The 25,473-nt window shown below is 35.1% G+C and overlaps 1 protein-coding gene and 1 pseudogene across 3 annotated transcripts in view; both read left to right on the top strand.

The window, feature by feature from the left end:
- Positions 1-25,473, top strand: part of SETDB2 (SET domain bifurcated histone lysine methyltransferase 2) — a 76,703-nt gene that overhangs the window by 18,254 nt on the left and 32,976 nt on the right. For 2 of the 3 annotated variants that reach the window (XM_072976229.1, XM_006210144.4), the window contains exons 6-13: positions 10,581-11,144; positions 14,984-15,100; positions 15,844-16,013; positions 17,526-17,745; positions 18,251-18,350; positions 19,117-19,210; positions 21,677-22,017; positions 24,998-25,086. In XM_072976229.1, the coding sequence (XP_072832330.1) occupies positions 10,581-11,144; positions 14,984-15,100; positions 15,844-16,013; positions 17,526-17,745; positions 18,251-18,350; positions 19,117-19,210; positions 21,677-22,017; positions 24,998-25,086 (1,695 nt within the window). The remainder of the gene's footprint in view (positions 1-10,580; positions 11,145-14,983; positions 15,101-15,843; positions 16,014-17,525; positions 17,746-18,250; positions 18,351-19,116; positions 19,211-21,676; positions 22,018-24,997; positions 25,087-25,473) is intronic. The other variant, XM_072976231.1, reaches the window with a different exon arrangement.
- LOC107034138 (small nuclear ribonucleoprotein G pseudogene) lies at positions 23,538-24,269 on the top strand (annotated as a pseudogene).

Raw genomic sequence — 25,473 nt, 5'->3', positions numbered from 1 at the left:
CGAAGATGAGTTGACCAAAAGTTTGTGGGTTCATTTCTGGGCTCTCTATTCTGTTCCATTGGTCCATATGTCTGTTTTGGTACCAATACCATGCTGTCTTGATGACTGTAGCTCTATAGTATTGTCTGAAGTCTGGGAGAGTTATTCCTCCAGCCTCTTTCTTTCTCTTCAGTAATGCTTTAGCAATTCTAGGTCTTTGATGGTTCCATATAAATTTTATTATGATTTGTTCTAGTTCTGTGAAATATGTCCTGGGTAATTGGATAGGGAGTGCATTAAATCTATTTTATTACCTTTTAAAAACAAATTTGTTTACCCCAAGTCACGAAAATATGACTTTTTCTTATAAATTACCCCTGAACAAACTGTCCCCCATCTTATATTTATAGATAATTGTATTTTAAACCTAAATGCAGTGGGTAGTTTTTTCTTGTCAATTGCCCCTTTTTGGTTTTAAGTTAATTATCCTAGCTTATCAGAATCCTTTTGAATTTTGAATCTCTTATCTGTTATACTTTCTTTCTGGATTTTCATCTTGTACAGATATATTAAATAAGCTTTCTAGTCTTTGTTATGGTCATTGAAGATAGTATTGGATAGGACAGGACCAGAGGCAAAACCTGACTGGCTTCACTACTAGACGCCTTTTCATTACTTGTCAGAAAAAACTGTTCAACCAACTGTAAATTTACTTACTTCTACCATTGTCCCACCTCCATTTCTGTATCTTACTTACAGAGCTGTCATGAGAAATCAAGATTCACTTCTTTAACATTCTAAATCGTTACCAAACTTTATCAAACCTTATCATTAATCTTATCAAAAAGAAAATTGGGTTAATTTTAATTTGTACTTTTTTCACGTAGTCCATGTTGGCTTTTCAGATTCTAAGTATTCAAATATCATGTTTGATTCTCTCTTCCAGAAATTACTTAGAGAATAATATTAAGCTAACCATTCTGTACTTTCTGGAATGTTTCCTTTTTTAAAAGATCAGAGTGGCATTTCCCCATTTTTTATTCATAATTGAAGTTTTTTGAAGACTTTGGGATTTAATTTGTTTGGGCCTAGAATTTTAGTATGTTTAAAGAACTCGTGTTCTAGGACCCCTTTTTAACTGTCACAGGCTTTCATGGCTTCTTTGCATTTTTGTCTTGTCTTTCCAGCTAGAGGGCAATATTTACAGATGGAAAAGACAAAGTTGTTTATATTTAAATAATTCCTTTTGTATTTCCTCTGCAGATCATGTGCTTATTACTTATTTTGCTTTCAGTAGTCAAACCCCTAGCAGGCCAGTAGTCACATAAGCAAACTGCATGGTGAATAACTTAAGTCATGGGTTCTCAACCCCAGCTGAATCACTCAAGGTCATACAATTTTCCAGTGACAAAATCAAATGGGAACTCTTAACGTCTGGTGGGAAACCAGCTTTATGTATCTTATTCTTGACTTGAATTGAGTTTCCAGTCCATATAAGTGAGCTATGACATAGGTATACCTACTTACCTACTTGTCCTTTGATTACCTCTGGCATTTTTATAGAGGGTTAGTAACTAGTTCTGCAGGACTGTGCATAGGATTGGTTTTCTATATTTTTGTTTTTGTTTTTTCCAGTAATGTATCTTCATATATAAAAGAAAGTTGATCTGCCTCCCTACAAAATGGGATTGAAATTAGGTCACTTAACTCCTGAGACTTGTAGTGAGTTGGCTTTCTTTCGTTTTATGAAGTGAAGCACAGATAAGAAAAGAAACGTTTCTTAGGTTCATATCAGTGTTTCATTTCCAAGTTTTCCTGCTTCTTTTCTAACTCTTCTTTATAAATATTAAAGGATTTTTTCCTCCTTTTTAAATTGCCCAGTAACTTGAGCCTTACACCTCTTAATTTTTATTAAATTAGTCACTAGAAGGGTACTTTTAAGCTGAGTTAGCTAACTTTCTTGAAATCCTAAATTCCAAACTGACAGATTTTACCAACATGTTTACTATTACATTTTAGTTCTAAGTAGTTCTAATTGTATGTTTTTCCAGTAATGACTAACTTGGAGCTGTACTTACTGTTACATGAGGAAATTATGTAAAAGTACATTGTAAACTGGAAACTACTGTACAATTATTAGTTATTATTTAAGAAAATTATTTAAAGATAGCCCAGATTCAGATTTCTCTCTCACATATACTCTGAGTTAGCCCCTTCATATTCAGAAAAGAACCTTTGAAGTCCTCAAACTAGTATTTCATATTCCCCTTCCCCAAAAATTGCAGAGCAGGAACAAAGAAAGATCATAGTTGAAATAGGGAAAGTCAAATGACATCTGGAGAAAAGGATGCCACGGAAACCAGTTTGAAATATAACTTATTTGGTTAAGGCAAATTGAAAAGGGAAATGAAACATTCAGTTTCCTGGTTATACAACAGTGTAGGTATATAAGCTTATATCAAAACAAAGAACAAAGCTGTAAGAGCCTAAAAGAATTTATTACAGTCAACACTGAATGAAACCAAAGAAAAGGATATATATCTCAGGTGGATAAATAAATAGAAGTGCTTATTGTTCAGAATATACTATGATGTTTTATAAGAAAAAAATGGTAGAAAGGAACCTGGCATTTAATAATAAGGAAAAAGAAGTTCCAGGCATGGGCTTTAAAAAACAAGGAAATATTGGCTACCTTAATTAAATAATTAATTAATTAATTAAAAAATAAAAACAGTTACTAACATGGACTAGGCTAAAGAAGATGAAGGTTAAGTGGAAGAGTGAAACAAAAGGTACATTATAGAATATATTTCTTACTATGGAATATACCCCCAACATTATTCAAAAAAGCTAAAATACGTTAAAATTATTTAAGGCAAAATGTAATCGTACCTCATTTTTTTCTATTTTCCCCCCTCATTTTTAGTGTATTAGGTGCCACTGCATTATAGTCCATGGGTAGTGATGGATTTGCATGGATCTTTTAGCTACATTCTCATCCAGTATTTTTTACTGTCTTTTCAAGAAATGTTAAAGATTTAAAATATATAAAGGAATATAGCCAAAACCCATACTCACCCATTCAGAATTAACAGCTATTAGCATTTCATTGTATTTGCTTCCAGTCTCTTCTTTAAAAAGAAAACAAAACACTGTAGTCTCTTTGAGCTGTACCTAACTTCTCACCATGACAAGTTCTGTTCCCCTATTTGCCTGGGTATCCTCTATTATTTTTCTAGTTCTTTTAAAAATATTTAGATAGCCATAAATAATATACAGTAGTATTACTTGTAGTTTTAAAATTTTACATAAATATACACACATACACCCTCTTGTTTTACTCAGCATTAGTTTTGAGATCTAATCATGTTGTTTGCTGTGTATAGATCTATTTCATTCCCTTTAACTCTTGTTTGGATTTCCATAATGTGAAAATAGTACATTAATTTATCCATTCCTTTAAGGATGAATAATTAGATTGTTTCAAATATTTCCTATTATATATAGTAACGCAGTGATCAGTTTTATCCCAGCCTTTCTTTTAAGAAATTATTCATTGTGAAAGTCACCTATAAGGAGATTAAAAGTATAATCTGGGGTCTATAAGATTACCCAAAATGCAGAAGAAAAGGGCAAACAGATATGAAAAAGAAAACAGTGAATAATGTTCTTATAAAAGACGCTATTAAAAGAAAAACAAGAATTTTAGTGGATACTACAGAAGTAATTTCAGAATCATCCATATGTTATAATATTCTTTAGGAAATGCTAAGAATTTCAAGCTAAGGTAATAGATTTAGGGCCAATGTGCTGTGCTTACAGCTCCAGTGCAAGAAATCACAATGGCTAAACTACTATTCAGAGTTGTTTCAGCAGCTAGAAAATGAAAATACATATAGTTTCCATTAAAAATTTTCGTACCTAAATAAATGTGAAATGTAGGCATTTTCAGTATATTAAAAAATAATGTAAACTTGCCCTACAAAAGCATTGTTTGTGGAAATGTCTGCCATATTTTGTTCTGAACTAAAACAAATGAACAAAAATACCGGAAGCTAAAATAAACAAAAATACCGGAAGCTAGAAGCTAGAATAAGCAGAAACAGTAATCAAAAAGATAATTTCTGAGTATAAGAAAGCATCAAGTCTGGAGGCAAAAGGTTTTACCAAGTACCACAGTAATAAAAATTACTGGTAGATAAATACAGATTTTTTAAAAGTTTTATTATCAATCATAAAGTATAAATATCTTACAAGTCCTGAAATAAACAAAAAAGCCACCAAACAACAAAAATCAGGCTAGCACCAGAGTTTACCTCTGCAAAATCTAAAAAAAGTATGTCTGCATAACCTTCTGGGAAACTTTCTCAAAAATCTTCTTGCTGATCAAAAGAGGAGTCAGAATGTATAAGACATAGTAGTTAACAAATAGCATGGAAACCATCTAACTATAGATTTAATTATAATAAAGATGAATCCTTAAACTAAGGGCTATGGAGGCCCTGAATAGTATGCAAAATTTTATGTTAATTGTATTTCTAGAGAGCGTTGATAGCTTTCATCAGATTATCAAGAGATTTATCGCCCTAAAAAGTTTAAATATTGCTCTTATGGATATAGAGATTCTAAATAAAATTTTAGCGATTCTGATCCAGAGAAATATTAAAAGAATGAGATGACTAAGTAAAAGTTATACTAGTCAAGCAAGAATGATTTAGTTTTAGGGAATACATTATTTTACAGGACTAAACCATAGGAAAAAAGGCTTATCTTAACAGATATCAAAAGACTAAAAAATTAATACGGTGGGGAGGTATAGCTCAGTGATAGAGCACGTGCTTAGCATACATGAGGTCTTGGGTTCAATCCCCAGTACCTCCATTAAAACAAATAAATAAATAAACCTAATTACCTCTCCCCCTCAAAAATTAAAAAAAAATTTTTAAGTCAATAAGAACCATTAGAAATAGAAGAATTCTTTTTTTAATGTGGTAGAGAGTATGTTTCTTAAACCAATATCCGCCTTCTCTATACTGATGGAACTTAGAGGCATTTCCTTTAAATAAAATTGACAGGAATGCTTGCTATCGTAATTGTCATTCAGTATTTTTCTGCAAATTCTAGCCAGTACAATAAAATATAAAAGAAAATATTGTTGAAATATACAAAGTAAAATTATTTGTAGATTAACTTATCTTCCTAGAAAATCTAAAATTCAAGTGTAAAGTTATTAAGCTAAAAAGGTTTAGTGACATAATCACATAAAATAAAAATATTTAACTCTATACCATTTGAAAATATGAAATAAAGTCTCCATTCACAATACCAAAAAGCAAAATACATGAGGAATATTAAAACTAAAGATTTTAATGAATGGATAAATTTACTGTGTTCCTGGATTGGAAAACTGCATATTGTAAAAATATAAATTCTTCTCAAATTATACTCTTAATTTAATTTCATATGAATCCAGGCACTTGGATTTTTTTTAACTTGAGAAAATATTATAAATTTAATCAGAAAACACCTAGAACATGTTTAAAAGGAAAAATAGTGAGGAAGGACTTGCCTTGAGAAATATCAAAATGTTCTGTCAACCTCTAGAAAACAATATTGTGTTGGTATAAGAATTAACAGTTCAATCAAGAGACAGAATAAGTCTAGAAAATAAGAGAACATTTTTATGTATTTGTAAGAACTTGAGATGATTAAGTTAGTAAGTCAAAAATCAGAAGATGAAAGAAGAACTCATTACAGTATTTAGTAAAAGACAGGAACAATGGAATATCATTTGGAAAATTGAAGTTAGATCTTCATGGTACATGAAAATAAATTCTGGCTGAAACTGGACTCCCAAACCATAGAAAAATTAATTATAAAATTAGAACTCTAAAAAACAGAAAAATAATAATTAAATGCCTCTCCATAACATTATGTATCATAGCATTATTCATAACATTATTTATACTTTATTATAAGCATTTAATTCTCTGCCAAGAATGTAAGCTCCTTGAGATCACGGAGCTCTCTTCATTGTTTCCATAGTACCTAGTACATAGCAAGCATTCAAGAAACCTTTGATGGAAGAATGAATGAACGAACAAATGAATGGATGAACAAGTCCCCAAAAGGAAAATGGGCAAAGCATATGAATATACAGTTAATGAAAGGGCAAAAAAAAACATGAAATTATGTTCAAACTCCTTATTTAGAGAAATGCAAATTAACAGGTAACATTTTTCATCTATTCAATTGATGAAGAATTTTTAAGTAATATTCAAGTAGATCATCATTCATATTGAGAGTGTAAACTGGTCCAGCCTTTTTGGAAAGCAGTTTGGCAGTCTGTATTGAATAAGATGTGTGTCCCTCCTAGCACCATGATTGTAATCGTTAAGTATCATTTCTCACTAGATGGAACCACAGTCCCTTAGAAGAGAGGCTGATTCCAGACCTGGGACATCTTGTAACTTCAAGAAAGCAAAAGAGCTATCAAAAACTATCAATTGTGTTAGGTATAGGAGCAAACTTGATGTAGTTCCCACTGGCCAACATGGCACAATTTGAACATCAAAAGGAATAATCACCGTGATTGATTCAATCATTTAAATGTATAAAAATCCATGAGTTCATAATAAAACTTCTAAAATCTGTCAGTTTGGTAATTGCTAGGATACAACTCATCATTCTGAATACTAGTAATTAAAGAGAAGGAATCTCATCTGTCTTTGCTTATCCTAACTGTGTTTCAGAATAACCCAAGAGTTGATGAGGAAAATTTCTTTGTAAAAGAACTCAGCCAGAAAATGCAGTAGGAATATAGAATTAGAGGACTGTTATTTTTACAACTATCCTCCTCCAACTCTTCCCCTAGGAAACAGTGGCCTTAGGCCAGTGCTCACAAGTGAACTGTGGTCAGAACAGGTGTTTTGTTTTAAACTTCCAATCTATTAAGGAGTGATACTCTTGTACAATGCAATAAAATGTTGTAGCAATGTTAAATTGCTGTAAAAGTTTCTAAACTTTTGCACTTTCAATTTTTGTACTTAATCATGAATTGGTAACAAACCACTGGGAACTGGCATCACCACGCCTTGAGTAGCACTGGCCTAGACAATGATCATGAGTGAGTGCCAAAACTGTTAAGTAAAAAATTCACAAGGAACTTTAAAATGAATGGAAACACCCAAACCCACTTATAAATCTAAGCATCTCTAAAAGTGATCAGACATTGTCTCCTTATGTGATGTAATTGGAAATTCATAGCACCACCCACAGGTTATCCTCCCCACCAAAACTGAACCTGAATCAAATCAAGCTTCTAGAACTGACTACTGATTTGCCAGGAATGAAAAGGAGTGAGTTAAATGACAACACCACAAGGAAGGCATTAGCCAAATTCCAGAATGTGGGAAATACTATAGGGCAAATGACCGAATTTAATTTCAACAAATAAATGTCATTAATGAAGAGGGAGGGAGCATTGTGTAAGGTTAGAGACATAAAAGACATCTGAATGAAATACAGTGTGTGGGAGTTTGAATTCTGATTCATATTTTAAGACAATCAGGTAAATGCGAAGATAGACCATTGAGAGTATGTATTTTTAGAAGTCTTATTTGTTAGAAATATGTAATTATTTCAGAAAAGGATTTGTCCCAGTGTGTTTCTGGGTAGGGTAAGAGGGGTGGAGAATAGATGAAATAAAATAGGCAAAATATTGATAATTATTAAAGTTTGGTAATAAGTATCAAAGATAAACAAAGCCAGACATTATTTAAAGTGGTAGAAACATTTTATTCAGTAGCTATAGTCAGCAGGAATAAAAGGTGAGCTCCATTATGAATTGTGCTGAGGTGACTGGTGTTTTAAAGGGCAGTGAGGGAGGAGGGAAGGAGGACCAGCAGGGGCTCAACTGAAAACTTACTAAAGGTTGATCAGTATGAATGCCCCTGGGCCAGCTGTGTGTGCTTGCTGGCCACCATCAAGTTAGGATTGTGTCCTCCCGCAGAGACTAGAGGACTGAGGCCCTGTCCTTCCTGATGATTATCTATCAAAGGAATGGTTTTCAGGTCCTTAAGAAAGACACTCCTGAGTTGTAGGAGATACTTATCCATCCCAGAGGGATGGGGGAAAGGTTCATAATTATAAGACCTTCTTACTAAATGAGTAGGTCAGGGGCTTACCTTAGGTGCTGGCTAGAAGAAACAGCCTTGAGCTTTCTCGGGCAGGCATTTTATTGGGAGGCTGAGGTTATCCTAAAGCCATACATGGCCTTATGCCGCTAGAAGCCTTGCTAGAGTTTGGTTCTCTCTCAGGGCAGAGGTTTGGATGGGGTTGTGATGTGCTGTAAATTCTGGAGTTCTCACACGTACGTGAGGGTCCACCATATCAGTCTTTTCTAATGAGGAAAAATACACTCTTAAGTGTATGTTTGAAAGTTTTATTAATAAAAGTCATTTTTTAAATATATATTCCTCTTGACCTAGTAATTCCTCTTTAAAGGAGTGTATCCTAGGGTAATAATCAGAAATTTGGTCAAGGATTTATGTATGAGGATGTTCATCAAAGTAGTACCATAGAGAAAAATTGGAAACAAACAATTCCACCATTAAAAGATTTATAAATAAATTATAGTACATCCTTTCACCTATTAGACTGTTAGAAATCCAAAAGCATCAGGAGCCATTCATTGATGAGGCTCTGTGAAAGCAGGCACTCTCATAAATTGCTGGAGAGGCTGAGCTATGCAGAGCAACTTGGCAATCTTAACAAAATTCCTAATTCACTTACCCTGTGACCTAGTACTCCCACTGCTGGATGTATTCTGCAGTGATATCTTTACATGTATGAAATTATTATGTACAAGGTTATTCATTAATCATGATTTGTAATAGCAAAAGATTAGAACCAATAGAGGCCTAGTTATATAAATTGGAATTTATGCAGATGATTACTATATAGCCAGAAAAAGGATGAGGAACCTCATATATATGCATTTGATATGGTGGCCACTAGCTGCATGTGGTTATTTAAATTTGAATTAATTAAAATCAAATGAAATTTAAAATTCAGTTGTTTGGTCACACTAGCCACATTTAAAGGTGTTCAGTAGCCCCATGTGGCTAGTGGCTACCCAATTGGACAGCACAGATATAGAATGTTTCCATCAGTATAGAAAGTTCTGTTGGACAGTGCTGGTTTATATAGTGTGTATTGAAAAATATCTAAAATACCTGTATTACTTTTATAATAAATAACAGGTACCTAAAGATAGTTAGAAAATATTATGTAAAACAAAAAACCTAGGGTTTTTTTTTGTGAAAGTTTGAAACTTGAGTTCCAAACACACGGTATCTTTATAGATTTTTTTTTTTTAAATCAGTAACCACTCCATTTTCTCCTCTCAGTTTACCACTTTCAGATGTATCAATATGAGACTAGGTGGGTTACATATCATGGGGAAAATTCAGTTGATATAATTGTGAAAGGCAAAAGAACAGCATAAAGGATTCTTAATGAATTAATTATTTTTTTGCCTAGACTTCACTGCTTTTTGCAGACAAAAAGCTTGAACCAAGCATGTCTGAAGATAAAACCTTCTTCAGCACTTTATTGAACGCATGCCCTAAGTGAACTCTTAAGTTTGCTAGGTGCTATAGCAAAAAGTTAGAACTTGTAATCACCTTTCTGGAATATCCTGAAATTAGATTGTGGTATAATCAGAAAGATGCTTGCTTTGTGTGAATCCCTAACACACAGGTTCTAAAAGCTTTGGAATCTCCTGAGTGGTAGGAGTGCCTTTGGGGTGCTCATGAGATGACTCTTGATGAGGGACTCCTAGATAACTTTAGGACGAGACTGGTCACCAGAAAAACTAAATCTTGACTAAAAGCTTGAAACTTTCAGCTCTACCTCCCAACCTCCAGGGACGGGAGAAGGGCTGGAGATGGAGATAATCATCAGTGGCCAATGATTTAATCCTTCATACGTAAGCAGTTAAGCTTCCATAAAAACCTTTAAACAACAGAGTTGCTGGAGCTTCCTGGTTGGTGAACACTTTGAATTGCTAGGAGGTACTTGGAGAGTACACCTTGCCCCATGCATCTTTTCTATTTGGCTATTCCTGAGATGTATCTTTTATTTAAATTTAAACTGGTGATGGCAAAGTGCTTACCCGAGTTCTGTGAGTCATTGTAGCAAATTATCAAACCTGATAAGGGGGTTGTGGGAACTCATGGGTTGGTCAGAAGTATAAGTGATGTGGAAATTGCATTTGGCTTCTGGAATGGGGAAATCTTATGGGACAGGTTCATTTAACCTGTGGAATCTGATACTGACTTCAGGTAGGTAGCATCAGAATTGAACTGAATTATTGGACACCTGGTGGTGGAGAAAAACCCACATATTTAGTGTCTAGAAGGAAAAAAATCTCTTTTGGGGTATAACTTTATATAGCAGCAGAACGTAGTAAAATGTTTATTTCAGAGTCTGGCTTATTTTAGTATTGCCTAAGAAGAAGCTAATAGGAACTAATTACTACCTTAGTGTGCAGTGTTTTTTTGAAAAGGGGATACTAATAAATAATTAATTTTAAACAGATCTACAGAAAATAAGGAAACTCCCCCTCTGGAAAATAAAATTGCAGACTTTAGAGAAAAAGAATCATCTTCAAATTTATCTTACCAAAGTCATGCCTGCTCTGGTGCCTGTCTGATGAAAATGCCACTAACCTTCAAGGGAGAAAACCCTTTGCAGCTACCAATCAAATGCCACTTCCAAAGACGACATGCGAAGACAAACTCTCATTCTTCAGCACTCCACGTGAGTTATAAAACCCCTTGTGGAAGGAGTCTACGAAACGTGGAGGAAGTTTTTCGTTACCTGCTTGAGACAGAGTGTAACTTTCTATTTACAGATAACTTTTCTTTCAATACCTATGTTCAGTTGACTCGGAATTACCCAAAGCAAGAAGAAATTGTTTCTGTTGTGGATATTAGCAATGGAGTGGAATCAGTGCCCATTTCTTTCTGTAATGAAATTGACAATAGAAAGCTTCCACTGTTTAAGTACAGAAAGACTATGTGGCCACGAGCATATTATCTAAACAGCTTTTCCAACATGTTTACTGATTCATGTGACTGTTCTGAGGGCTGCATAGACATGTGAGTAGAAAAACATAGCATTTCAAAAAATCTTCTGAATGTAGAGGTACTTGTCAAGAAGTCCTGCTGTGTAAGTTCGTCTGTCTGTCTGTCTATCTGTCTATCTAACCAGATTAAAGAATCTCAAATAGAAAAATGTACTCTCTCATTAGCAATAGGAAAGAAAACTATTACCAGTTATTTTAGTGATTTGGAAATTATTTTTTCCAAGGATAAGTATTCCCTTTAATCTAGTACCATAATCTTAATAGCAACAGTTACAGCTAATGCCATGTAACTGTGCCAAGCGTGGTGACAGGTGCTTTACATATATTTTCTTACTTAGTCGTCATGAAACCCCATGGAGGTAGGTAATATTATTTCCATGTTACAAGTGAGGAAGTTGAGAAGCCAACTGTAAGGTCGAATTTAAGAACCAGGATTTTAACCCATGCTCTTAACCACTATGTCATACGGTATATTTCACTTTTACAAATCATTTCCTTACTACTTTTTTAAAAAGTTAATGGTGCCTCGCCTGATGATAAAATTGATATTCCATTAAAAAATGAAAATATACTCTAATATGTTAAGACTTTGAAAACCATTTTGTTTTAAGGGTATCTAATTTACTAGTATTTATAGGTATGCATATATAAAACAGAGTTGCATTATGTATACATTTAATTTAATGCAAATTTAGCTACCTGTACTAGGAAGAAGAAAAAGAATGAGAGAGATAAAGAGAAATAATTTAAGTGGTATGGATAGTACTTTTTACCATCCTCTCAGTTGGAGTGTGAGATGAGATAAATAAATCTGCTATTACCTCAATTTGGCTTAGTTCCTTTAGGCTTGTTTTAAAGGAAACCTCTCACTGTGCCAAGTTTTATTCTGTTTAAATGTAAGGGTTTTTTAAAGCATTGCCTCTAAATATAACCCATGTATATCTGGCCGAGCCCAATCTCTTTCAGTCCTAGAGGAAAAACTAACTGTTAGGCAGTGTTTACTCTACTTTGTGGTTAGTTTAGTGGAGTTTTTTAAGAAGAATTTTGACTGTGATTTTTTTGTCTTAGACTGTAGAAACTAACCCTCACAAAACGTGTACCACGAGTATACATATTTTCATCTATTGGTCAGAAATTGCAAGAGAAATCACACACACACACAAAATAAGCAAGGGCTGAAGTCCACTGGGATCTGGAACTGGTCATGAGCACTGTGGCCAGGGATTTGATCCTGACAGGAATGGGAATTAAACACGTCCCATGCATGGCAGAGAGCTCTCCCATGGGATAGAAACAGGGACCTGCACAAGATTGGGAAATAGGCTAATTTCTCACAAGGCCTAGCTATGTATGAATAACAACCAGGTTTATAGATGTGAAACCCATGAATTGGAGCCAGAGCAATGGGGAAAGCAACCAATGTAGAGGAGCATCCAGGAGTAAACTCCAAAAAAGTATGATTTCAAACAGTCAAAGCCCACATAGATGTTTAGGACTATGAAGGCAGCATAGTGGGAGAATTCATACCTGAAGAATCAGAGATAAATGTAGAATATGACTGAAAGAGACTTTAAAATAGGTATGTTTAAAAATGTCCAAAGTCATAAAATATTAGCACCCATGAAACAAGAAAAGGAATTTTTTTAAAAGTATACTGTATATGAAAAATACCATTTGGAAAAAGGGAAATATAACATACAGTCACTGAAATAAAACTAAATAGATGAACTAAATGGAAGCACTGGTATAGCTGGAGAAAGAATTAGTGAATTGCAAGGCAAAACTAAAGAGATCCCCCAGAATACAGAGAGATAAAGATATGGGGGAAATAATTTGCAGGTTAAAAAATATGGAAGATAAATGAGAAATTCCAACATATATTTAAGAAGAGGAAAAGAGCATCATTCAAAGAAATAATGGCTGAGAATTTTCCAGAACTGAAGGCAGGAACCCTCAGAGTAAAAAGCCTACTGTGTACTAGGAAGGGAAAAGAAGATAACAGTACATCTAAAAATGAAATAATGCAACTTAAAAAGTATCTAAGGTAAAGAGTAAATCTCACACTGTCACCTAGAAAAGAAGAAGAATAGATTGACAACACACTTTCCATCAGAAATAATAGAAGACAAAAAAGAGGCATGTTAGCTTAAAATGCTGAAGGAAGATACATGTAAAACGAATTCTGTACCAAGCCAGATAATCATTTGTTATGGGGAGAGAGGAGGATGTTCACGCAATTACACAACAAAGACATGCATACCTCCTTTCCAGAAATAGTGCTTTTAAGTATACCTAGAGCAATGTTTTCCAAGCTACAGGTTTAGTAGGATGTAAAATCACTTAAGGGGTTGTAACTAGCATTTAAAAAATCAAATTGTATAGAAAATATCCAAGTGATATCCATGTGATAAGGTAAAGTTTCATGCCACTGTTATTTCAGTTTATACACATACACGTATATATAAATATGTATGGCTGTGAAGAAAATATATTTCTTACTGTGAATCATAGTAAATATTTGAAAGCTGCTATTCTAGAGATGCTTACAGCATGTGCATGAGAATAAGGATGTTCAGTTTAGTTTTATCTGTAGTGCTTCCTTTTTTAAGGAATATCATATATACAGTATGTATGTTTTAAATTACAATTGACCCTTGAACAACACTGTGGTTGGGTTGCCAACCTTCCATGCAGTCAAAAATATAACATATAACATAATCAGCCCTCCATGTACGCAGTTCTACATCTGCAATTCCACATCCGCAGATTCAGCCAACCTCAGATTCAGCCAACCAGGGACTGTGTAGTACTATAGTGCTTACTACTAAAAAAAAAACCACCTGTAAATAAATCCATGCAGTTCAAAATCAAACTCATGTTGTTCAAGGGTCAACTATATATACATAGGAAAAAGGACTAGAAAAAAATGATGACAGCTAATTCTATGTGGTGGAAATATGAGTGTTTATTATATTATTGTTTGTATTTTTCTATACTTTTTAAACTTTGCAAACAGAGTCTTATTGAAAGAAGCAGCAGTAGATTTCTACATCTGTAAATGGAATCCCAATTAATGAATTTATTGCTTGTTTTTTTTTCTGTTGCAAACAGTACCTACCACCCTTGACGTGTATTGTATATATACAGAAAAATAATAGGAGCGAATCATGGAGGAAAAGACCTTAAAGTCACTTACTAACTCAACAAAGGAGACAAGATCCAGAGATTTTAACCAGCTCACCAGTAGCCACATATCTAGTTTATAGCTGAGATACCCAGGTTCCTTACTCCCTATCCAGTTATAAGACCTTGTCATGTTAGATAATCATCTAAATAATTAGAGGGAAAAAGATTTTATGGTTGCATGTTTACTGCTTAGCAGCATTATAAAAAATGGATTGTAGCAGTCAGATAACCAACATCAGTTCCCCCCGTCTGTTTTCATGTCATTAGGAAAAGATAACATAAGACATCTGCAGAACTATGAATGCCCTTTTGAGTTTGACACGTAGAAGTTTACCCATTGTATGAGACCAGACCTAGGAGAATTTTCACAAAGAAGGTTCTGCTGAATAGGAAAAGAATTCATTTGAAAAGTTTAAAGAAAACTCGTATAGTTAAGTATTCATTTCATGAGCAAATAGAAGTACAAGGGAGTTTATAATTATTTATAAACTTTTGGTAAATGTCTTTCAAAGAGGTCTGTTTTACTGAGGGAAGAAGACCAAAAGTCCATGAGCCAAATGACTGTTCTAAATACAATTACATCCTTCACACTTCTGTCAAGACAGTCTCTTTATTTAACTTGGTGCTTTTTTATTCTGACTTCTCCATCCATTGCCTTCCTTTTAGAACTAAATGTGCATGTCTTCAACTGACAGCAAGGAATGCCAGGACTTGCCCCTTGTCAAGTAATAAAATAACCACTGGATATAAATATAAAAGATTACAGAGACAGATACCTACTGGGTAAGATACTTTGAGAATTTATTGGAGGGTGTTGGTGTCTTTGAAGGTGGGTACTTTATCATTCATACTTTGAAGGTGGCTTATAGTCTTATAGATGTCGTTAAGTCTTAATTTCTTATACCAAAAATCTGAATTAAGGAATTAACAAAACAGACCTGTAATTGTTCTTGGAAATGGAAGTCAGAGCACACGTGAAGCATGCAGAGTGTACTCAGCACTCACCTGCTTTGAGTCTCTTACCCCTCTGGAGATAGACATTTCGCCATTAAGAAACATACTGTGCAGAGCTCATCTGAGAATTGGGGGTTTTCAGCCTCTTAAGATTGTTGTTGTTAAAAAATAGAAACTGAAAATGTTTCTTCCTAGAGTTTCGCTTCTGAGACATCTCCTTCACAGACATTGCTAGACATTTTTGAAGAGCTAACCTTTACTATGTGTCAGGCATTGTCTCAAGCACCTTGTAGATACTGACTCATTAAATCTTCATTAAACAACCTTGTGAGGTAGATAGTATCATATAATCCCCGTTTTTAAAATGGAAAATTGAAACGTAGAGAGGTTAAATCCAAGGTCAGGCAGTTAGTAAGTGCTGGAGCTTTGGTGGGAACCAGGCAGTCCAGCTCTAGGAGCCTTTGCACTTAGTCTGTCTCCCTTGGTAACTACTAGTGAGATAGCAATATAGAGTGCTTTTGCTTTTAGTTTAGGAAGTCCGGGTGATTTTCTTTTGTATATTTTATTAACAGCATTTATGAATGTAGCCTGTTGTGCAAATGTAATCGACGAATGTGTCAAAACCGAGTTGTCCAGCATGGACCTCAAGTGAGGCTGCAAGTGTTCAAAACTGAGAAGAAAGGATGGGGCGTACGTTGTCTCGATGACATTGACAGAGGGACATTTGTTTGCATTTATTCAGGTAAAGCAAAGGTTTACTTTCACATTCCTCTACAGTAGGATCTGCATTTCTGAATCTCCATTTTACTAGTCAGGGCCATTGAGATCTCTAGCAAATATAAGAGCAACAATATATAGGAGGACCATGAGAGGAAGACAAGTGAGTGGGAAACTGAGCACTGAAGGGATGGGATACCTTAGGAGATATTGGGTATTCCAGAAAAGAAAGGCTAAGGGATACATGGGTTATTGTGTAAAGCACATTTTTTGGTCTCCGTGGCTTCAGCTGCTTTGGGGGTAAGGTAAGAAAACTTTTTAAATTGGAAAACTAAATGACTGATTTGCTAACGTAAGGATTATTAATCAAAGACTATCTTGTTCTATGTCTTGAGCTATTAGAATTTAACAAGTTAACATTGTAATAAATACCTTCATATGATGATTCAGGCAGTGACTTTAGGCAGTTCACTCCATTTCAGGGACTTGAGAGAGTTGCCCACATTCTGAGCAAAACTTCCCAACCAGTGTGTTATAGTTGTGCATTATTGATTCTATCAGGCCACAGCCCCCAGGCCAGACACATTGGTCTCTAATAGCCTCGTCCTTTTACCCGAGAGTGTCAGGCAAAAATCCTCACTTTCTGTGTGTCCCATGAAATGAGAAAGTCTGGAGAAAGGGCTCTGGAGGCAGTCTAAAGGAGATGTGGTAGGCAGCAGGGACCGGAGCAACCATCCTCATCTGAAATTCCAGGTTCACGTCAGGGCGAGAATGATTGGAGTTCAGAATCATCACACCCGGATTCCTGCCACATAGCACTTACAAACACACATACTACACAACTTGCCTAGACATTAGTCTCTCATATTTCTCAGAATAACTCTTTGACGAGAGTCAGCTGCCTATAAAATGCCAAATGTTGTCCGGGAAGTATCCTTGGCTTTATCTGTGTTGCTAGAAAATGAACCTAAAGTATCTCTCTGATCCAGCTGCTGATTTTGACTTGTTAACCATAATTTTGAGTCCCTTGAAAGAAAATACATGAACTTTAGACTAAGATTTTAATTACTCTAGGGTGTAATATGAGAACAATAGGCACATATCACCACAGATGTAAATAGATCACTTTATAAAAAAGAGTGAAGGTTTTAAATGATAAAGCAGTTATAACTAGACACAAAAGCTGCACTTTTAAAATGAGTTCACCTCTCTAATTTTCTGGAATGCTTTCTGATCTGTATTTTTATTTTATATTATTGTAGCTGAATCTCTTCTCTTTCATGTTATATAACCACAACAGATACTTCTTTTAGATGCCCTATATCTTTTCATGTACTGGAAGATATGAAATCTCTTCTTGGGCTTTTATTTATTATTTCTTGCAATAGTTTTGGATGAGTTAGTGTTTATCTTCATTCTAGAAATAAGGCCTACCTTAGACGGTTCTTTAGTAATGGAGCACAACAGAGATGCCCTTCTGTTACTCAGCCATTATTTATTTTTTGTCATGTTAAACTCTTTTACTTTTTTCCTTTAGGAAGATTACTAAGCAGATCTAACACCGAGAAACCTGATGCTATTGATGAAAATGGAAAAGAAGAGAATATTATGAAAAATATGTTTTCAAAAAAGAGGAAAATAGAAGTTGCAGATTGTGAGGTTGAAGTTATCCCATTAGAACTGGAAACGCATCCCGGAAGTGCTGTGACTGAGGCATGCCCACCTAAGCTCCACCTTCATCCCAAGGAGCCTACTGTGTGAGTAAGATCTTAGGGGCCCAGTCAAGACTAATCGATACTCTATACCATCGATCAAGAGTGGTTCTTTCTCTTTTGTCCTTCGTTCTGTCCCATGCCTACATGTCTCCTATATGCCAACTTGCTTCACGGTTGTAAGTTTAACACTGTGAGAAATTTAGAGCACTTAGATTTTTAAATCTAGCCAACATGCTTTATTTCTTTAGTGTTTCATTTCTGGAGTTTTATCTTTAAAAACTTTGACTTTAGTCAGGTTCTTTATGGATGTCATAACTTTTGCAGTTCTTTTTACTTTCTATCACCATTTTATTAGCAAAGTTTTTGTTAGATTTTCTTCATTTTTTAAATATACTTCGAAAATGATTGACTTTAAAATATATTTTCTTCTAGTGAGGTGTAGGCATAGACTAATTTCTAGTGGATATTTATGCAACAGTGATATGATCTATATTTCAGGGTACAATAGAGCATTTTGATATACAGAATAACTTTTTTTCCTTTTCAGAGAAATGAAATGTAACAATATTTCAAGAATTCAATATCATTCAGTCATTAGAAGTCCTAAAACCAAGACGACCATTATTCAACACAATGGGAAAAAGATGGTAAAAACTGTAAAATGTAGATGTGCCCTTCTGAGAACATTAACTATTATCTTACTTTCCTATCTTTTAGTTAGTTCAAATTGTTTATGTTACTTAATACTGTGTAGGATTTCTTTTATTATTTTGGAATATCATGCTGTTAAAGAGTTAGGACCATGTTTTGTTTACTTAGTATCCTCCATGGTGGTTGGCATGTTCCCAACTTAGATATATAAGGAGAATGTTGGTCATGGTCTGGCAGTGTGTTCTACTGAGACTGGGAGCTATCCAATCTGAGAATTTGTAGGAGAAGCTGACGTGTTCAAGAGTTGATAGTGTTATGGAATAAGAAAAAAGGATGGAATAATTTAGGTTAAGGAGATATGGTTGTGAGATGTGGGAGAAAGAAGAGATGTAGCCTAAAGAAGGAATCATTCAGAAAGCAACATTTTACATGATAGCCTCTGAGGGTACACTTTTCAGTCTGTACTGAGAAGAAAACTAGTCAGAGACTATAACTTAGACACAGAGAATGATGCATGAAAAAGAACAGAGGCAGACATAATGGTAGTTCACAGTAAGGTTGTGTTGATTAAAAACAAAAACTCTGCCTTAGGTGGTGTGCCAATATTTGCCCTCTGCCTAGTAACATACCTCCTCAGTACCACATAATTATGGAAGATTGGGCCATGGGATTACGTAGACCTGGGTTGGCCCTCCAGCACTGTGGCTTACTAGCTGGTTCCTGACCTGTAAAGTAAACACATCTTCCTTGTTTTCTTTTAAGGGATTTACTTCCTCAGAGTCTGTAACCTCAGAAGATACTGGTGGATTTAAATCGACCCAGCTACATCTGAACTCTAAAGCCAAGGAAATGAGAAGTAGGCTTTGTTTCACCCTATGATTGCCTGCCTTTTCTGCTTTTTTGTCTCTTTGGCTCAGTATTTGTGGCTCATTGTCTCAGACTCCATAACAAAAATGCTGCATTCATCACAAGAGTTTCTACTTGTCTAGACCAGAGGTTTGGCAAACCATAGTTATGTATGGCCTATAAGATAAGATAATTTTTACCTTTTTAAATAACAGAAAAAATGGAGAAAATGAATAACACTTTGTGACACTTGAAAATGTTAGGAAATTACCATTTCAGTGTCCATAAATGAAATTTATATTGGAACATAGCCACACTCTCATTTACGTATTGGCTCTGTCTACTTTCACACTGTAGCAGCACAACTGAATAGTTACAACAGAGACCATGTGGCCCACAAAGCCTACAGTTTTACTTTTTGGCTTCTTACAGAAGTTTGCTGACCTCTGACCTAGATGACAGGCATGATCTGATGTATGGCAGGAGAATGGGTTGGACAATTCTGAGTCTCCATAGTCCATGGTGTTACCTGTGTCTTTGGAAGCATTGTCCAAAGCAGCCATTTCCTTAACTCTTTGTTTAGAGTCCTTTGAAAATAAAGATACATCATTCTCCTATAATATTCCAGCCATTGCTGCTGCAGGGGATGCTTAGCAAAAAGTGAAAATATTGCTACCCTGAGTGCTTATCTTTCAGTGTTACCAGTCTTGCCATGGTTAATATTGCAACCTGACAAAGCTAGATTTTAGTTCATTTGCATTTTAGTATATCCTTCAGTGGGGAGACAGGCTGAGAGATGACCCTTTGTGAAGAACTAACCAACCACTGTCTCCTTTCCCTTTGGGCTTCTTTGCATCTGCACTGCCAACTCCCACCGGGTCTTAAAGGATGGAGATTGGAAGAGGCAAGGCAGCTCCTTGACAGAAAAGCTCTCTATCAAGAATGTGCACTTATGTAATATAATAATTTCACCTGATGAGGTGGAAAACCTTATTTCACCTGTAGAGGTGGAAAACCTCTTTTTCTGCCCATCTTAGGTTGTCCAGCTGGGGCCCTGTAGGTTAGACTGGCAAAAGACTGACAAGAGAAAAACAGAAATTTGTTGCTATGTGTATTGTACATGTAACACATGTGAATACTTAGAAATGAGTAACTCAGAGAGGTAGCTTAAAAGTCTGGTTTCTCTGGCAGTTAGTCAAAGAATAATAAATCTTTAGAGGAGCAACAAGACAAAGGAAAAGGACCTTGAGTCTCTAGGAGTGGAAATTGTGGGAAGGCAAATATATGGGAAACTAATGGTGGATAAAGGCTACTCAAGTTTGCTATGTAGATTCTTGTGGTTCAGTCTCAAAGCTGATACAGGTCTAAAGTTGTCTCTGGTAATTAACTTTTGTCCTTCCTGGTAGGAGGAGACACACTTCTGTAAATTTATATCCTGCTTTTTAGGCACATGAGGAAGTGCTGAAAGCTGTTTCTGCACTGTTGCTTAATTGCCCTTAGCTCAGAATAGTTCTTATGTCAAAGATGCATATTTTGGGATGACATTCTGATATATCACCATTTAATGCATGTGAGCCATATGAATACTATTGCTTTTGGTTCTTTTGTCATTTTCATTGACCACTACAATGCATATAGCAGGCACTACAAAAATTAGTTATGTACTATTATGGTGCACAAGTAACCCATATGATTAAAATATGAGGACAGGTAGGAACAGCAGCCAGCAATAGTGATGAGTGAATCAAGAACATTATTTTAGAGGGGTCTAATTTTTTGTGGCAGTGAATTTCTTTGTGGCCCAAATGACTTTTTAAAAATAAATCATTTTACTTATTCCATTTGACATGCATTCATACTTTTGAATAGTCTCAAAAATTATATCCGTTGTTGGATAAGAAAAATAAGCAGTTCATCTTCTTCTGAAGTATTGTTATTTGTAAAAGTGTAATTATTGAGTGCTCATCTAGCAAAAACACCAAACACTAATGTATACAAAACCCATAGGAATAGTTCTTGCTGTTGGGACTTGTAGAGGGTGACTCCATCAAGAGGCCTAAAGTGCTCCCTAAATATCCTCTCTGTTGTAGCTGTTCAGAATATACTTAACTGCAGACTCCAGACTTGAAAAGAGGAAGTCAGTCTGTAAGGAGTAGAGATTAAATACAGTAACAGGAAGCAACATGTATACAGATTCATAAAAAGGCTTGTTATGTATCAGAAAGAAGGAAGACTTTGGAGCTAGGTATTTCTAGGTTTGTTACCCCACTTCTCATTACTATTGTGAGTTAAGTGAATCCCTTAACCCCTCAGAGGCTTGAAGTTTTCATTTGTAAAGTTGGAGTACTGTCTACCTTAACACATTATAAGGATTAGCAATAATTAACACAACTAGCATTTACTTAGGATTGTTAATCTCAGCACTATTGCTCAGCCAAGTATATTTCCTGACAATTCCTTCTAAAATGTTTATTAGAGGACTCAAGCTCAAATCAAGTTGAAGATTCTGAAGACAACCTTTGGATTGAATCAGATGTGATAGATATAACAAAATGTAGAGAAGAAACTCCACCAGGGGGCAGATGTAACCAGGCAGTCACACTGGATAATCAGAATGTTTCAAAGGATTTTAAGGTTCAAATACAAAAACTCCCAGAGGAAAAATCCGCGGCATGTCAAAACCAGCAAGTCTTTTGTGATAAGAAGTTGCCAAGTGAAACCAAGAATGCTTCATCTGATTCTGTACAGAAGTTCAGTAAAGGGAATGTATTTTTATTGGATGCCACAAAAGAAGGAAACGTGGGCCGCTTCCTTAATGTGAGTATATGGTCCTATTTCTAAACACATTTTTTTCTATGCTTCTTAACAAAATCATGAGGAAAATATGATTAACAGACTCCAAAGCCAGACTACCAGGATTAGAATTCCAGTCCTCCACTTGTATGACCTTGGGCATGTTGCTTGACCTCTATGTCTTATTTTTCCTACCTCTGTAATATGGAGATAATAACTGTCTAAGATGTTGGGAAGAATAAATTAATAATATTTTTTATAAAGTGCTTATACGGTACCTAGCACAGAGTAAACATTAGCTTAAGAAATGGTATGTAAGAATATCATATATGTTTATTGAAACGTTTTCTAGATTTGTTACTTCGAAAAAAATCACAGTGGGACATGTAGAATAAGCTTCTCTTTTGTGTCTTATATAATGTGTTATTCAGAAATGCCTCTAACTGTTCAAAAAAAATCAGTTGAAGTACTTATGTTTTACTTACTCTAAGTTTTAAGTGATTTAGTGGCTTAGCGCAGAAAACCAGTACATTTATCGGAATATTGCATTTTACTGTCTTACTCTTTTTATTCCCAAACTGTAGTCATTTTCTGTTTCTGTGTATGTTTGGGATACATGAAATGAGATTTATTTTCATTTACATAGAGAAATATTTATGATTTGTCTGATTTTAAGGTTCATTGACACTTAAGACTTCTGACATCTTCATGATAAGAGGGACAATTTGTATTGTTGGTCATAACTACAGTGCAATGTGGAATTCGAGTTCCTAGTAGTCTTCCCATGAGACTCCTATCCTATCCTGCCTCCTACCATCATATGCTTATCAAAGAATGTATGGTCCCAGGAATCCTCCAGGCCAAAACAAACAAACAAAATCCCCTTCAAACTCTAGTCCTGGTGTGAATATAGTCTCTCCTGTCTTTGGCCAACTGACCCATGTGGAAGCCACCCGCATGCCCCTACTCTCTGGGCTCCGCTTTGTCCTTGCTTAGCCCGTGTAGGAGAGTGAAGAGGAGTGGTGGGAGGAGGATGGGAACTTTGATACTCTTCACACATCCTTTGGAAAGTTCTATTCTAGCACACTGACCCCTGGATATGGCCTTAATTCTCTTTGATCTGTATCAGAGCTCTTCTCCCTTTCTGTGATGCTGAATTAGTGGCATGGGCAGCTTTGACTTTTCCCTTAAAGAAATGGGGAGCATGCATGGCCCATAATTCTTTTACACATTCCCTTTGCTAAGCTTAACACCTCTTTCAAGTGTGACCTTTGAAAGGTTTGAAATTTACGTTCAGTGATAATTTTACATGTAATTCAGCTGCCATCAAAAGAGAAAATATGCTTAAGTTAAAAAATCTTTAAAACTAGAGAGCTTTTTTCCTTGATAGGTAAATCTGCTTATTTGGCTTGTTTCTTTTTTTCTCTCCTAGTTAAGAGGATACTTGGCTAACAGGAAATAGAATCCTCTCCTTCCTTCCTTCCTTCCTTCCCACGACTGCCGTTCTCTGTTACACTTTGACCACTTTTACACTATTGTCAAACATGCTAGAAGATATTAAACATGCCAGGAGTGCCAAGAGATCATTAAAGAATTATCCCCCACAAAGAACTGTCATAGGTTTCTTTCCAGTCACTTATGTTGAATGGCAGCTATCCCAGAACAGTATGTTTGGTTTCATCAGCTGGGTCCCTCCTGTGTTTGTAGGAGGAAAAAAACAGGGCTTTTGTTTCTTTCTTTCTTTTTTTAATTGAATTTTCTGCATAGGTAATACATTCACATGATTTAAAAATTAAAATAAAATAAAAGCCATAGAGAATACATACATACATATGTAACAGCCAAACAGAATTCTGTTTTAGGGTAACTTCTGCCAAGGAAACACCATAAGTAAAGCTCACCCAGCCCAAATTGAAAAAAAAAATGTATAGACAGGAAGTTATGATTGAAATTAAATGGTGGTAGACATCTGAGGAACGTTGCTGGGATTTGATGCCTTTGTGAATCTGGCGATAGAAGTGTGGAGATGGCAGCTAGAGGGCAACAGAACAATATTAGAATGGTGGTAATAGAAGGAAGCAGTGTCATCATATTAGAAGCCTTGGAGCAAAGATAAATAATGGTTGTGTTCAGCAGAGAAATCAATTGCTTACACAGGTCCCCTTTCCAAAGAGCCTGTTTGACTAGGATGTAAAACACATGTCATATACATTCTTCATAGTAAACTTTTCGTTTTGTTTAAAAAAAAAAAAGACACATACTCTGTCCCCATTCACCTCGCCCCTACTCCACCCTCTATAGTAAGATCATTTTTATTCCTTTCTTTATATTCTTAAAGTGTTTCCTTATGCAAATATGAGTAAATATAAATAGATCTTCTTATTTATACCCCTTACATGAAAGGTACTGTATTAAATATTCACTGTCCTATGGCTTTTTTTTTTAACTAATAGTATATCCTGGAGGTCTTTCTATATCAGTACACAGAGCTTGTCATTCTTTTTGGTTTTGTTTATAGCTGCATAGAATTCCTGTGTGTGGGTATCCCAAAGTTTGTTTAACCAGTCCCCTTATTTAAGACATTTGTGTTGTTTCCAAACTTCTGCTGTCAAAAACAATGCTCAATGAATAGTCTTACACACAGATACACATGCAGATGTATCTGTAGAATACATTCCCAGATATGGGATTGCTGGATCAGAAGAGAAATGAATTTATAAAGAATGATAAATATTGGCAAATTATATTCTATGGAGGTTTGTATGATTTTGCATTTTTACTGGCAAAATATAAGAATGTCAAAACAGGACTTTTCTGAATGGATTTCTACCATTTACAAAACTGTAATGAGGTATGCTATTTTACATACTAGTTAGAAAAAAAAAGAAAAGAAAAATAAGTGAAATGTGTTACAAACAGAATGGTATCCTAATGCTTCAAAGAACAAGGTATCAAACTTTATGCTGTATCTAACTTCTGTGTTTTGTTTTGTTTTTTTTAACAGCATAGCTGTTGCCCAAATCTTTTCGTACAGAATGTTTTTGTAGAAACACATGACAGAAATTTTCCATTGGTGGCGTTCTTCACCAACAGGTTTGAAAATTTTTCATATGATTTAATTTTGAAATTGTGACTTCAAAAAATAACAACAGAAAAATATTAAAAGAAGGTAAATGCTATAGCCCCAAATATCTGGTACCCTAGAATATTCAGTTGTCCCAAACTGTTTGTAGTCAATAAAATTTTAAATAGCTGAAATTTTAATTCTCATTTTCTCTTAGCATTAATGCCTAGAAAGGTTATGGATGGCAGGTTTCAGCCAGTTCAGTTCAGGGGATAAATGATGCACAGTGCTACCCACAACCACTAAGCCACAGGCCTCATTGTGTCACTGGCTTCCACTGCTTCCAAAACACACTTCCTTCCTTGTGGATATTGACAGATTTCTTCTTAATTAGGATTTTAATAGATTTGAAATAA

Source organism: Vicugna pacos, chromosome 14 (genome assembly GCF_048564905.1).
Source record: "Vicugna pacos chromosome 14, VicPac4, whole genome shotgun sequence".
In the NCBI taxonomy this organism is placed as follows: domain Eukaryota; kingdom Metazoa; phylum Chordata; class Mammalia; order Artiodactyla; family Camelidae; genus Vicugna; species Vicugna pacos.
The sequence above is the reverse complement of the archived record's forward strand: the minus strand, read 5'-3'. Positions and strand labels throughout refer to the sequence as shown.